Source organism: Dermacentor silvarum, chromosome 10, assembly GCF_013339745.2.
Source record: "Dermacentor silvarum isolate Dsil-2018 chromosome 10, BIME_Dsil_1.4, whole genome shotgun sequence".
Classification (NCBI taxonomy): Eukaryota; Metazoa; Arthropoda; class Arachnida; order Ixodida; family Ixodidae; genus Dermacentor; species Dermacentor silvarum.
The window spans coordinates 148,388,009-148,400,499 of NC_051163.1; the positions used below are offsets into that span (position 1 = coordinate 148,388,009).

A 12,491-nucleotide genomic window follows, 5' to 3' on the forward strand; every position below is an offset into this window, starting at 1 on the left:
AGGAATAATTGGCTTCAAATAATAAAATTCTGTGATTTTACATGCCAAAATCCATATTTCATTATGAGGCACACCGTAGTGGGTAACTCTGAATTAATTCTGACCACCCGGGGTACTTATAAAGTGCACCCCAGTGCAAGGTACACAGGCGATTTTGCATTTCGCCTCCATCAAAATGTGGCTGCCACGGCAAGGACTGGATCCCGCAACCTCATGCTTAGCAAAGCAAAGGCCATAGCAACTAAGCCACCACGACAGGCAGCATTGGTTTCAGTAGAAATGTTTATAAAGTGGTATCACAATGTTTCAACATGAAGAACGAATCGCACCTTGTAGAATGAATCCATGCTGAGCAATGTGACCCAAGGCACATTAAGCGCCTCGATTATCTTCTTGGCCACCGTCGTCTTGCCCGAAGCACTGCCACCGCAGATGCCAATGACAAACGGCTCCATGAGTTGGCCCTGAACGTTGTACCAGGGAGGTCGTCCTGCTGTGTAGATGGTACGCTGGCGGGTAAGCAGCAGAGAGTCGTCCTTTGCAGACCCGGACCATAGCCTCTCCCGACGCAAGCGACGGGGAGACATGCATGGCGTCTGGGTTTCCGACAGCAGGTCGCTTGCACTTCCCACATCGTCAAAGCTACCACTACATGGGAAGAAGAAAAAATGCATATATGCAATGTGGTTCTCTTGACAGTAACAGCACGGTACTGTAAGGAGCCTGCGCGAAAAGCTGACCCAGTTACCTGGCTTCACTCCATGAGCCACGATCAAACGTTTTCCTGCGGAAAGTTGTGTCACACACAAAAAGTTAGCAGAAGCTGATATTTGCTAGGTAATCTCGTTTTTAAGACAGGGCAGTGTGTGATGTCAAAAAGAGACTTTCTCTGGCTACAGTTGGTGTTGAAAAGAATGTTTGGAAACATTTATATGTACGTAGTTAATCACTGATCGCACAAGGTCCTGACGAGGAAAAAAAAGTAAATCCAGTCGAAGAACAACTGGGCAGATTGTCAGTTTAAGTAATGCCAAGCTTGAAAGCATCTCTGCGCCACAGGCTACAGCAATATTATCACCACACTGAGAACTAATCAACTAATGCCCATACCAAACGGCAAATGCCATACTGTGTAACTCAACGGTATGTTTAGCACCATTTTCTTTATGTGGAAATAAAAAGGAAAACAGGATAATACAGCTAACTTATTTCACGAAAAACACTACTCACCAACCTCCTAAATTTAGAAATGAAAGAACCTGCATATACTTACTGCAAAAAGCTGCAACCAAGAAGCAAAAGTAAAGGTCTAGCAAAAGCCAAACTTCCACTACCGCTAACAACACCGAAGGCGCACGAAATGTGACGCCTGAATCTAAAGAAGCTCACGCTCACCTCTCAACATCAACCGGTAGTTCGACCCTGCGCGAGCAAAGACAACTTGAGCAAAGGCAACTACAATCACTACAGTGCTCGTCTTACATGAGAATAGTTGTCACTTATCACACAAAACCAACAAGCTACCCTAGATTTCCGGCCCGCATCTACGCCCCTTATCGGTTGAGAGTACCATAAAGGCCTCTCAAGCGACATGATGACAGCAATACAGAGAACATGACGCGTGCCCCTAAGCGCAATGTCAGGCAACACATGCTTCAGCTGAACCCGAAGGAGGCCGCGATTGCGCCAGGGAACATCACCACGAGGCCAGGGCCGATCACATCGCCGCAGCCTTGTGTATCCGTTTCGATAGCGCGTTCCCGTGCGCCCAAACGAATCGCGCTGCCTCGTTTACAGAGCCACTTCCTCTGACGCAATACCACGCTTTCCGAGCTGACAGTGACAACAAAGAGCACGCACACAGCAGTGCGCCTGAAAAAGGCCAGCCATCCGCGGTACGACGGCTGCGAGCATCCATCCACTCACCTGTCCGAACTGGCCGAGCTCGGCGGGTTGCGTTCGCTCGTCATGGCAAGGTCACAGCCGGCAAAAACATAAGCTTACCGTTCAGACGCACGCGGTTGGGGAACGGGAAAAAAAAAAAACGTTTAGCAGCTCGCTCAGCGCCCTTCTTTCCGGGGCTACCGTGAGATGCGCGGAGCTGTCGCTACGCCGGCCCCGTATGCGACTGGCTGCTGTTGTAATCTGCACGTTTCGCGACTGCAGCTGCGGCTAAAAATACGCGCTCGGTGCGCCGCCAGCCCTTCTCTAGAAAAGCCCACGTGCAACAGTGGAGGAAAAAAGAAGGCCACGATAAACTTGCACAAACTGTTTCGCACTGCAGTAACAGCTAAACACCGAGCTCTCGTAGAGAAGGCTTTCAACGCCACGCCAGCGATTCGCAAGACGGCTGACCGCCAGCACCTTACAACAGCGGGAGAAATCGATAACTTGCTCCCCATGAACCCAAAGTTGCACTTATGCGCGGCAGGCCAGAAATGCCAGCGGTCTTTGACCGCTCACCGCAAACGCGTATGCCGCCGTGAAACACAAGCGTACCGCTTGCTCCAGCATAATGATGTCAAGCACAACACCACAGGCTCACTCGAAACAACGATTCCGAGGGCACGACTTCACCGAACGCCGGGAAACATAACCACATGTTGGGCGTCAGATCAGTGGTCAAAATGAAAAGTTTCAAAAACCGCTCACGAACTCACTTCTCTTTGGGGCCGGCAGGTTTTTCCGGCGGCTTGAGGGTGTCCGCAGGGAGAATCTTTTCCGGTGAGTCGCGAGGCAGCGTTTTGTTGTGGTCGCCGCCGTTCACTAGCCGCTGTTCCTCATCGGCTTTGTTTTCCAGTTCTATCGGGGCCATTGCCTTCGCCGAGGCTAGACCTCCCTATGGGGCCACTGTCCAGTCTCCGAATCCTCTCGACATCTACAACGCGCGCCCCAAAAAAGCACACTGCAGCAAGAAACTGGAAATCCCACGTGCTCAGTACCGGCTCTGTGGCTCCGTCACCGCTCAGGCTCAGCGCGGTCGCTCTCCGATGGCAGCGCGCCAGTCTGCGCGCAATAACAAAAACAAAACTGGACCCGACAATAGAGGCCGGTGTCGTGTTGGCTGACCCGTACCCGCGATATTACGAATCGCGTATCAGCGCGGCGCAGGTCGGAATGCAACGAAGTGTTTTGATCGTAGCGCGAACTCAATGCCAGTGAAATAAAAGCACACACGCAACCACAGCACACAACCCACACGACGGAAAGATCCGAGGCAGCACGTCATCTCGCACGTGACGAAGCGATGGTGCTGCGCACGAGCGGCTGCGAGGAGTTCACGAGCCTCATTTGTAGCTTTGCGAAATGCTGCGCGTTTCATCGAACCTCTTTTCTCCTGCTGGCAGCAAGCGAGAGAACAACTTAACTGTCAGAAGAAACTGTTCATATCGGCGACTATGCCGCGTAAATGGTAATCAGTAAATTAACACATCACATAATTCCGCTTATAATGCGACTATATGCCGCGCAAGTATAATCATGCAGCTTTTAACGCATCCCACAATTCCTCTTAGAATTCAACGTCCTTCTTTATTTTTATTTTTTTTATTAGTGGTTTGTAGTCATTTTGCATGGTGGGCTCGAGCCCCCTCGTTTTATTCCCGGGGGGAGGGGCCCACCAGTCCAACGTGTACCTTCAGTACTCTGTTCACATTGTCATTACAATTCAGAAGGTGGCTTGAGGTCGAATTTTCCTGATTAACAAAAACACTCTATATCACTGTCTTGTATTTATTCATTCACTGTTAAATTACTTTAAGTAAAACGCTGAAGAAATAAACATCATCCTTGGTGTGATTATATTATTATAATTATTAGGCATTTTATGTGCTGTTGGATTCCTCTGGCTAAAGAAAGGCAATTGCATATCATGCAAAGTGCTTGCTTCCCCCCCCCCCCCCCTTCCCCGGCAGAGATACTGCTCGCGCAACTGAATAGACGTCTAAAAGTCATACGCAGCAGAGCTTATACTCGGACTCAAAGTACTTAAAAAAAAAAGAGTGCAGTTAGGCCGGGAAGGCAAAGCAGTATTAGTGATAGCGAAGTAAAAGACAATTACACGAAGGAAGATTCTTACCGTGTAAATCCGTGTAAGGATCGCCGCACCCGCGTAAAGGCCGCACCCCCAACTGGACAGCCAGTATCAAAAAAAAAAAAAAAAAAAGACATCCAACCGAGAAGCACTCGCGTTCCGTGCGCTGATTCTGATACACTTTATTTGCACCCATCAGAGAGTATGGGTGATCGGGGTGAGACGCAGCTCCCCCTTTCACCGCCTACTTCCCCCCTAGAAGTCGGCCGGAGCGTACTTTCGCGCGTCGCTACTGGATGTCGAGAGGAGGCGATCGCGGAGGTTTACGACGGATGTCATACTCGTAGTTGGAAAAATGAGGTCAAATGGCCCGGTCCCACAAACGGCCTGTTAAAATCGCAACAGAAAAGTGCGGCCCTTACACGAGTCTATACGTTAGTTCTAGTGGCCATATAAATTGCAGTAAACATTCACCTAAAATTAAAATGGCAAGCATAGTGTAGTGCACTGATCATGTAAACCTGTAAATGCCTCACTGGATGACCTCGAGCACTCGCTTTCACAACGTAAGCATTATGAAGAACGCCGGCAGCGGAGGCGAACGGTTCGTACAGCCGCGCGATTCACTGCAACTCCGAAAATTAGATACATCATCATTATCTGCCTATTTTTATGTCCACTACAGACGGCCTCTGTCAGTATCTGCAATGACCTCTGTCTCTTAACTTTGCAACACTAGGGGCGCGCGAAAGACAGCACGGCAAGCAAGACAGCGCGCATGAAGTTAGCAGCCATCCCTGCTCGCCCTTAACATTTGCACCCACCAATGATTACCAACAATTAGATATGGCACGCGGGCCACCTAAGCGTCAGCCGCGCACAGTCATTCACAGCTACGGCAGGGCTAGAGGAGAAGACGCGCGCTCTCCTTCCCATTCGCGTTTGATTACGTGACCTACAACTTAACTCGATATATTGAGCGCGTGGGAAGATAATGCCCAACAAGCCGCCATCCTTTTCGACTCACTGTTACGTGCTTTTTCCCGCACCCACAGTGTATGGGTCGCTCATGTATATGGCTTTTGGATTTAATACGGAACATCACGGCGACGACAACAGCGAAAATTTGCCTATCCATCGGACGTCCGATGGATATCCCCCCCCCCTCAAAAAAAAATAATTCGTACATCCATCGGACATCTGAAATGGAATCCTGTGGCGGACGTATTTCGGACGGTATGTGTCGTGCATGTGTGTGTGCGTGCGTGTGCACACACACACACCTTGAAGCAGCGATAGTGGAATGCATTGAAGCACCCAACCAATGCTATATAACAACCGGTGGGGTGCTTCAGTGCATTTCACTGTCGCCACTCTGCTGCAAATAAACCAAAGCAATGGGCCCACACCAGCTTCAATATACAATAAATATTTTGCTTCATTACAGGCACATGCTTTATCATAAAGAAGAAAAAAATTAGCGTAGCTTGCACTGGAGGGGCAATGCTAAAGAGACAGCGGAGCTGATGGGCACCTAGCTAGTCCTGGCTTTTGGGCTAGGCTAAGCACTACCAAGTCATCCCCAGCATTTCCCGGAATTTATCGCGAAGCGCGGCCTCTTCTTCGGGAGTACGAACTATCTTTGGGCGTCCCATGGCTTCTAATCTACTGATCGAGCGCCGCCGCGCACACGCTCACATAGCTGTCACCTTAAAGTCAGCACATGAGCAGATCCAATCGTTATCACGGCACATGCGCAGATCTCTGCGCGGCAGCGGAAACCGGTTGCGCGCTGTGTCTCCCAGCTGCTGCCGACGCCGCCCGCGTTTCCCCGGCGCGAACGCGGGAAACGCGGGCGGCGTCGGCAGCAGCTCTGCGCGTTGCCTCGTTGGTGCTGCTACAATTTATTTCTCTCTATAGACGTCAGACTCTGGAGTTTTGCAAGACGCGTAGCGCCACCTGTCGGTGCGAAGAGGTAATAATTGAGTAGTGCAAAGTCCGACTCCCTTGCTAAGTTGCCTAAGCAGCTAGCGAGTGCGAAACAACGATTTAACTTAATTTTGGTTCATATTGCGAATGTTTTGCGCATTTAACACTCTGAATGAGAGCTATGAATTTCTCTGCTAGTCGGACGTGCCGCCGAACTGCCGTAAAGTTCTTGTTGGCTCACTCCTTCTATGGCGATGGCGAGCACGACAGCAACCGCGACAGCTCCGCGCGCTACGAAGAAACGCCGCAATCGACGTTACTGTTGCGTTGTAAATTGCCATGAACGTGAAGGACTGTATAACAACGTTCAGTTTTACCGATTTCCATCGCGGTCGTATGAAGGAGAAAGGAGAAAGCGCTAGATACGGGCCGTTCGCGTGTAGGGTAAGCGAATTACTCGCATTCTCCACAACACAGCCGCTCACATGAGAAACTGTGATAATGTTGTTCTGCTGTAATTGTGTTGCGTAGCCCTGACGGGGGACTATGGCAACCAAGCGAAAACTGAGGAATCTGCAGCCGCCTCTTCGTTGGCAACAGAATAAACAAAGTTGTGAACCATCCTGCGTATGTGCCATCGATGTTTCTACCTGTTTACACACGTCCGCCTCCACTTTACTCAGCAAGTGGAACGGAGAGATTTGGCAGGTCAGTTTAACCAAACATTTTGGTTCCTTTATGAATTCAAAATCGTGTTCTAGGGCATTGTGGTATCGCGAGCTTATTTCTAGTTTCGGCTTTTTCGATACAACGAGCACGTTTCGCAATGTACTGAGCCCTCTTGACAGCGTTTTTCTTTTTTTTTTTTGTAATCTGAGCAATAAAGTTGCTGTGGGTGCGCTGGATGAGTAATTGCGAAGTAACGCACGTGTTTAGAAAAAAAAAAAATGTCGCGTTTCTTTACATTAATTTGTGCGCGTGTGTTGTTTTAAGCGTCTGCTGGTTTGTTTTGCCTTCGGTTGTATCCCGCGAAGCGGACATGCACGTATCTCCATTTGCAGTAAATACAAACGGAAGACAACCGAGAAGAAATTATTCGAAGATGCGCGATAACACGCTCGAACTCCCAGGAAGCGAGAGCTGAAGCGAGAACGCAACTGAAAAGGCGAAGGTCGCCAGGGCCATTCGCCCCTGATAAAGCGAGCTTTGTTCCACTGACCGTAATTAAGCTACATAGCTAACTGACTTAATCATATATGTACTTCATCGCTTTCACATTATGTACGTACCCAAATTTAACACATTTAGGCGCTAGAGAACGGACGTCGGAGTGCTTGACGTCGACGTCGTACGATGCTCGCTGTACTTTCGAGTTGCAGCGCGCCGAAATAACACCTGAAACTTCTTTTACAATGTACACGTACTTCGTCCTGCTCCCTTTCCGAAGCGTGGATGGACGGAAGAAGCTTTCCAGGTCATTGATATTTAAGAAATCGTGCCTCAACACAACCGAAAGAGGGGCCTCCACCATTGTGGTACAGTGGCTAATTGTGGCCTATGCAGCTTCGCTTGCGGGCAGCTCTCTTTGCACTACTCAGTTTGCGCCAAGGCTGCGATGGGGGCGCTGGTGGCGGGTTTTTCCGCAGCGCCGCCTGGGCAGAGTCTGAAGTCTATCTCGCTCTCATTTTCTCTTTCCCTCTCCCGAGCGTTGCGCGCGCCGCGCGCAAAGCCTCCTTCCCTCGCCTTAACGTCCCATGCCAAGGCAACATGTGCACGGCACGGAGAGGAGGCGATGCACACGCCGCTCCGCGAGGTGGTTGCTAGGCAACGCAGTGACGTCATCGCTCGGCGAGGTTTTTGCTAAAGTGAGCTAGTTTTGTGGCAGCAGGCGGCACTTCTTACAGTTAGCCAGAACAGCTTCGCTGTTGATAAACATGTGGCAGAAACCAAAGAAAGCACAGTGCGTAGTAGAAGTGTAAGCACATGTTTAACGAGCGGTACTCACTCTTTCCGACGTTCCGGGACTGAAACCCTTCCTTTGAAGGATAGCGATACAACGCTGGCAGATATGAGCAAATTTCTGTATCCTCGAGGAAAGCCGTACAACTCGAAGTGCCGGTAACACGTACGGGCAGTTGCAGCAGCGGTCGGCGAACTTGGCCACACAGATTCATTTCATTCCTTAAATATTTGCACGACTCACTATTTTTTCAGCCAACTGCTGCACACGTCTTCAATCCGCATGTTTCAATCCAGCATGCTTGGAGCACAGTGCGTTAGCGAAAACTCAGCTGCATTTCCGACAGCTGATCGCACAGAAGCAAGAAGCGGTAATGGTTTCGTAATAGTGCGCTGTCGCTGAGGCCACGTGTTCTTTATTCTATGGCCACGTGTGGTGCAGTAAAGCAAGGGGCTTTATGGTGCGGTAAATGGTGCGGAAGTCGAAAGCGCCATCTCATTTCTCTAGAACAAATTGCTCCGCGAATAGGGTCAAGAGAATCGGCGACAACATCCAGGAAAGTTCCTGATAGATGTAGTCGTATCTTGCATCAAGCCATAACTTTGTAACAGTGGGCATCTTCGATTATCCGTCCCTGACAGTCCCGGACGGTCCGAAAAGCTGAATACGCAACGCAGATTGGCTGAAAGCAACGCCTCGGGCAGTGCAGGACTGTCAGGAACGGATAATCGAAGAGGCCCAGTGCTGAGCTGCTGAAAAACGGTCGCCGGAAAATGATAAACTGCCTGCCGTACGGCGCTGCAGTCGCCAGTAGCGCTCTCCCCGGAGGCGTGATTTGTGGTGGGGGTTCTAAGCATGGAGGTAAATTTACTTCCTCCATGGTTCTAAGCTAAGTAACGCACCGCAGTAGGGATCTGAAGTGACGAAAAAGCTGATTTCGAGTTTTTGTCACGGCAGATAACGTCGAAAATGGAGCGTTCGCTGGAGCAGCGGTACGCAATTAAATTTTGCTTTCACCTGGGCAAAACCGCTTCTATACCGTACCGCGCCCATTGGACATCGTTAGCTCGCTATCGATGGTTTGAAACGCCGCTTTCGCGACCTTCCGCGCCGCTCACCGACACACTGCGCCATTGGACAGGAAGAAGGATAACTATATTTTTGTTTGCTAAGCAGTTCGCACTTTTCCCGCTTGGCGGTGATTTTTAAACGCGCTCCGAAGTTTCGCGATCGTCAAAGCCTGAACGCAAAAATGTCCGGCTCCAAGAGCGGCGCGCGCGCTTCGGGAGATAGCAGATCTCGCGATTCTGCTGCCTCTGCGGCTGATCTTATCGATGGATTGAGCAGCAGCGAGTCGGAGGACGCTGACTTTGCGTCAGACTTTGAGACTGAAAGCGATGACTACGCAAACCAGCCCGGAACATCGGCGGCCCGCATCCCGGCACGCCCAACTGGAGTGTTGCAGTTAAATTTTCCTGTTGAATGAATATTTAAAAATTTTTTTTCGGAGGTAGTGCCTATTAGAGGCCAAAACATTTGGTATATCTCATAATTTTCGTTACGTATTTCTTAGTAGATACAAGCGTGTCTTTACAAACTTTGTTCAATTTTATCCCACAATCTTGATTTTGGCAATTTTTATCTTTTTTTATGACATGCATCTCGTTATTAACACTTTTATGCGTGAAAAGTGCATTCATTCTCCTTTTTCGTTATGTACATAAAATATTGAGCGCAGTAGTTCCTTCAGAAAAAAAAAATAAATCTGGCATACCCTACAAAAAACACCTATTTTGCTTGTGGTAGGGAGAGTTAAGGAGGCTTATAAAGACGACAGCCTGTTAATGGCCCAGGTTTTCCGGTGGTTCAGTGAGTTCAAGAACTGGAGTGGAGACCATTGAAGACATGGAGCGATCAGTACGCCCTTAAACGAGCGGTTTGCATGAAAATGTGGCCAAAGTAAAAAATCTCCTGGAATCCCACCGTGGTTTGAGTATCAGATTATTCACCAAAGACCTCAACATGGGCAAATCAACGGTTCACAAAATTATTTCTGAAAATTTGAACATGCAGAAGGTTTGTTCAAAATTGGTGCCAAAAGTGTTGATGATGAACAAAAACGAGGAGTCGACTTTTCTCATGACATGTTGGCGCAGTTGGAAAGTTAACGGCAACTGTTTAGACAGCGTAATAACCGGCGACGAATCATGGGTGTTCCAGTACGACCCCGAAACCAAGAACAAAGTTCAGAGTGGCACACTGCGAAGTCCCTGCGCCCCAAGAACGAATGTCGAAGTCCAAGGTAAAGACAATGTTAATTCTCTTTTTTGACAAGCGTGGGGTCGTCTACAAAGAATTTGTACCTTCAAGACGAACCGTCAACTCCGTGTTCTAGAAAGAAGTCCTTGAGCGCCTTCACAGAGCTGTCAAACGGAAGCTACCGGAGATTGCCGATCACTGGAAGCTTCACCACGACAACATTTCAGCCCACATGGCCTTCGTTGTGACAGCCTACCTGGCCCGGATAGGAGTTGCAACCTTGCCGCGGCCACCGTACAGCCCCAATGTGAGCCCGGCAGACTTTTTCCTGTTCCCAAAGCTCAAAAGAAGCCTGAAAGGTCACTGTTTTGACGATGTTTCCGCCATCCAATGCACTGTCAAAGAGTCTCTGAAAGAGGTTACGGCAGTCGACTTCCAGGGAGCCTTTGCAGCGCGGGAATCGCGTTGGCAGCGGTGTATCGACGCCCAAGGAGACTATCTTGAAGAACTCTAATAATATGCACCGATCGGATCAATAAATTTTTTTTACCTGACCAAGTCTCATTACCTTATGGACAAACCCTGCATGCCTGTCAACATATGCTGAAGATGAATATCGGATATATAAGGAAGGTACGGCAAACCTCCGTTAACTTGAACCTGTAAAAAACTGTGACAAAAATTTGAGACACGCAGAGTTTAGAGATGAGCGAAATAGCGAAAATATAAGCCTGCGATTATTACGCTGCGACCACACTGATGTGTCACTGACAGCGCCCTAAATGAGATGGATAAAAAAAAGACTTCGACTCACAGCTCCGTGCTGCTGCGTGAAACCACAACAAAGTGGCAGTGAGCAATCGAGCAAGTGCGCATAAGTGGTGGTAGACAAAAAGGGGGAAGATAAGTGGGGAGCGCGGCCTGGCAAGGTGTCTGGCTCGACTAGCAAGTTGTCGCAGGGTGAAAAGCGAGTGCAAGCAACTCTGCCACACTGCCCTGTTGCCTTTCCTCTGATATCTTCGAAGTTGATATTTCGAGATGTTTGGATCTGACGCAATCGAGATAAGAGGTGAAAAACGCATAGGTTTACACCACGGCCGGCAAAAAGTTTCCGATATTTTGAAATATCAAAATTCGAGTAAACGAGAGTTTCCTGTATTCTAGTGTCAGATGCAACAAGGTTCTATTGCACTTCTATTCTGTATCCCCATGCAGCACAAATAGAAGAACATAAAAGACAGGATAAAGCCTGAATCTATTTCATTTATTTTTCCTCTATGGCCACAGCCTGCTTTTTATACAAGCTCTTGTGCAGACAAAAAGAAGCAACAATGTTTCTCACCGCATCAAGCACGCACACACAACAACAAACACACTCACACACGCTGGAATGTCTCTGCTTTCTCTGGGCAAAAATAAATTAATGACTCCGAGAAAAATACACTATGGTACGACGGGCAGCACAGCTCGAAAAATGGTGCGGCCATGATTCCTTCGATGTCCTGTGCCCACACCCAAACTGCTTCAGGACGGCATAGATTGACAAAGAAAAAATGACAAAGAAAAAAAAACAAGGCTGTCACAACAATAAGTCCTAACATATGTTCCTTGCGTTGCATAGAGAACATCATTCCTTCCCAGCGCTGACTCCAACGGTGACATTTCTAAAGGCTCGTCCTTTTTTTTTTTGCATTCCCAAACTCTGCCGCATTGCTTGATTCGGCCGCCAGCTCATCACCCCCGTGCACTTGAGCACATTAACGTGTAAAAGCAAGGCGAGAGGCTAAATCACTGTAAAGGAGCTTTTGGGTATGCCTAAAATGCAAGAAGAATGAAGATGACACAAACCAGATCCACACATTGCCTTTTAGAAAAGACTGCTATCTTCTCATCATGCACAAATTAGCCGTTAGGACATTATATAACCGGGCATCACCGGAGGAAGGTGTGCTGAAGAAAGAGCCTCTTTCTTTATTCTTTTTTAAAGACCAACACTGCTTCCCCACGTATTGCACTCTCACGCTTTCACTGAAAGCTCAACTCGCTACCGTCCCAACACTTTGAGCACAAGCAAGCTACGGACTGCCGGGACATAAGGTTGCCAACGTAATATAAACTGCTTTATGCACTACTGCCGCTCTGGCGTCCTTGGAACATTTTTACCAGTAGCACATTAATTTCAACTCGTGCTAACAGACCAGTTCGCTGCTTAGAGTGAGCCTGCTGCGCATCGACAGTGACACCCCCCCGGCCCTAAATAAAATAGAATACGAAAAAAAGAACAACAGCACAGAGGGTATTGAAAAAAAA

The 12,491-nt window shown here is 48.5% G+C and overlaps 1 protein-coding gene across 1 annotated transcript in view; it reads right to left on the bottom strand.

The window, feature by feature from the left end:
* The window catches only part of LOC119431062 (uridine-cytidine kinase-like 1), a 100,053-nt gene extending 96,833 nt beyond the window's left edge, over window positions 1-3,220 (bottom strand). Inside the window, 3 exon segments of the mRNA XM_049657424.1 lie at window positions 330-648; window positions 749-784; window positions 2,661-3,220. Coding sequence (XP_049513381.1) covers window positions 330-648; window positions 749-784; window positions 2,661-2,815 — 510 coding nt within the window. The 5' untranslated portion in view covers window positions 2,816-3,220.
* Window positions 3,221-12,491: the final 9,271 nt, after the last annotated feature.